The following is a 2,812-nucleotide window of genomic DNA, read 5'->3' as shown; positions in this document are numbered from 1 at the left end:
AGCAGTGAGGTTAACTCAGTTGTTTTTTTATATAAATAATAAAGTTCACTCAATACTCCTTATATGAACAGTGAAGTTAACTCAGTTGTTTGTTATATAAATAATAAAGTTCACTCAATACTCCTTATATGAGCAGTGAGGTTAACTCAGTTGTTTTATATATGAATTGTAAAGTTCACTCAGTCTGCCTTATTCGAACGGTGATATTTGCTCAATCCTTCTTTATATGCTTATACCCAATCCTTCTTTATATGGTTATACGGGTTCACCCAATCTTTCTTTATATGATTATACCCAATCCTTCTTTATATGATTATACCCAATCCTTCTTTATATGATTATACCCAATCCTTCTTTACATGATTATACCCAATCCTTCTTTACATGATTATACCCAATCCTTCTTTATATGATTATACCTAATCCTTCTTTATATGATTATACGGGTTCACCCAATCCTTCTTTTTACTTAATTTTCAAGATTCTTCTAGATGTGTTTTAATCGTATATTGAACATTAACGTATAATTGTATGTTCTCCCCGGTCTTTGTCAGGTAGTAAATCGTCCAAGACGCTGTTTTTTCTTAGTAAACTAACCGTATCAACTTGCCACACTATGCTGCCAGTCTGGACTGTAGAACAGATGCCTATTGTGTTAAAGGAAAGTGCTCTTGGACTTGGAGAGATCACGGGCCAGTTAGGACTATTGCTTCTACCAACAATAATGTACTTTGTAAGTGATTTTAAACACCTTTCTTCAACTCTGGCTTCTTTCTAGAAATTGTGATTGAAACTTGAGTTAAAGTTTTAGCGAATTTTCCAATTACGAAGTGAATATCTAAATAGCTGCTCAAAATAATAAAATTGAGAAAGCAATGAATATTTTAATTCTTCGCTCCCTTAAAACTTCATATATTATAATGGCATTTCTTTTGTATTATTTGGTGAATTTTTCCTTTTTTCCATATTAGATTAATTAAAACGTAATTGTAACAACACCTACTGATAGTTATCCTAATGCTGACTTATAAGCAGTTTTCATTGGCTGTCGTCGTCCTAGGGACTTTACAGATTTGTTGTAACTACAACTATTTATTGTTAGGACTACTTTTGTCTATGACATCATGACTCCAATCTATCAGATTGCCCCTTCCCCAGTAGCACAGCGGTATGCCTGCGGGCTTACAGCGCTAGAATCCGGTTTTCGAGACTCGTGGTGGGCAGAGCACAGATAGCCCATTGTGTAGCTTTGTGCTTAATTACAAACAAACAAATTTTCAGATTGATTCATCAATGTCTTCTAGTAAATGCAAGCGTTTTCAGACAGTTCTTTGTTATCAGGTCCTAAAAACTAATTTTATTGATCTTATAAACAAAACGAAATTACGTCAACACTTGGTTTTATTCGTTTTTTCAAAAGAAAAAAAAACTCCAAAAGCACTAGTGCATGACACTAAATACTTATTAACCAGAGTTAATTTATATAAAAACAATATGGAACTTGATACCAGCCTCTACCTCTGTCCTTCTTCTTCTTTTTTTTTTTTGTTAGCATATTAATGTAATATTAAATACTCTTATAATTCCTTCCTCATGCTTTTGCTGTTATCGTTTTGTCATTTCTTTCGTAGAACTGAGTTTCTAGTAATACCGTTTAAGATAATCAGAAATAAAAAAGTAAATAATCCTTGATCCTTAGTTCTAGAACGTTCTTTATTCAAAAAATTTGTTACATTGTGTAAAATGTATTTCAGAATAATTATTACCGTATTTTTTACCCCAAAATTTGATGTCAAAATCTGCTTGCGTTCTATACACCGAAGGTATGAATAATGTATATGTATAAATACGATATACACAAGCCATGTGTAAATATATTTAAATAGACATGCATAGTTTAGTTCAATTGAATGTGTTATTTATAACAATAGTAGTTTTTTCGTTTGTGTTTAGAACAATATATACTAATTTTTAAAGTATAAAATTGAATTTTTGTTCAATCAAAATATTTCAAATGCGACTGTAGCTTTTTTTCCCAAAAACATTGTCTTCAAAATAAGGGTGCGTCTTATATTTCGAAAAATACGGTATTTATTATTTTCAGACTTTATTGTCATTGCACGTGAAACCCACAGCTAGAAACTTTTTTTTTTTTTCGTGTAGCTTAATACACTGTACGAATTTTGTTGTCATTAGCGTTGTTTAGTCAGACTAGTTTCTTTTTTGTGTGATTTCTGTGTTTATATTTTACATTTATGGTAAAACTACTAAGGCTGTCTGCCACAGTTCCTAGTTTTGTTAACCTACCACCCATCATCCTTACTAACTGGTTGACTATCACTCCTCTAACAACCTGACTGACCTGGTAGTTGGGGCACTCGACTCGCAATCTATGGGTTGTGGGCTCAAATCTCACCACCGAACATGTTTGCCCTTTCAGCCATGTGGACATTATATTGTTACGGTTAAATCCACTATGAGTTGATAAAGAATAGCGTAACTGTTGGTGTTGGCTGGTGTTCAATAGCTGCCTTACTTCTGGTCTTTTCTAAATTAGGAACGGCTAGCTCAGATAGCCCTCGAATAGCTTTGTGCGAAATTTAACAAACAAACATTTATAACGCACTTATAGCTTAGAGAGTGGGGAATATCTAACCTCTATAAAAGTCAGTGTGTTTTACGTCACGCCATGTTTGATTTCTCGAAATAGGAGGAGTCATAAAAGCCAAAATGCATTTATCCTGATAGAATAGTTCCAATTACTCTCTGCCCATTAGATTTTAGTGACGGAGGTGCAAGGTGGCCATGAGGG

General features: G+C 33.4%; 1 protein-coding gene across 1 annotated transcript in view; it reads left to right on the top strand.

The window, feature by feature from the left end:
• The window catches only part of LOC111086735 (carcinine transporter-like), a 111,034-nt gene that overhangs the window by 100,597 nt on the left and 7,625 nt on the right, over positions 1–2,812 (top strand). Inside the window, exons 8-9 of the mRNA XM_022390785.1 lie at positions 555–733; positions 2,633–2,691. Of these exons, the coding sequence (XP_022246493.1) occupies positions 555–733; positions 2,633–2,691 (238 nt within the window). The remainder of the gene's footprint in view (positions 1–554; positions 734–2,632; positions 2,692–2,812) is intronic.

Source organism: Limulus polyphemus, unplaced genomic scaffold (assembly GCF_000517525.1).
Source record: "Limulus polyphemus unplaced genomic scaffold, Limulus_polyphemus-2.1.2 Scaffold1375, whole genome shotgun sequence".
Taxonomy (NCBI): Eukaryota; Metazoa; Arthropoda; class Merostomata; order Xiphosura; family Limulidae; genus Limulus; species Limulus polyphemus.
This window is presented reverse-complemented; position numbering and strand designations above follow the sequence as displayed.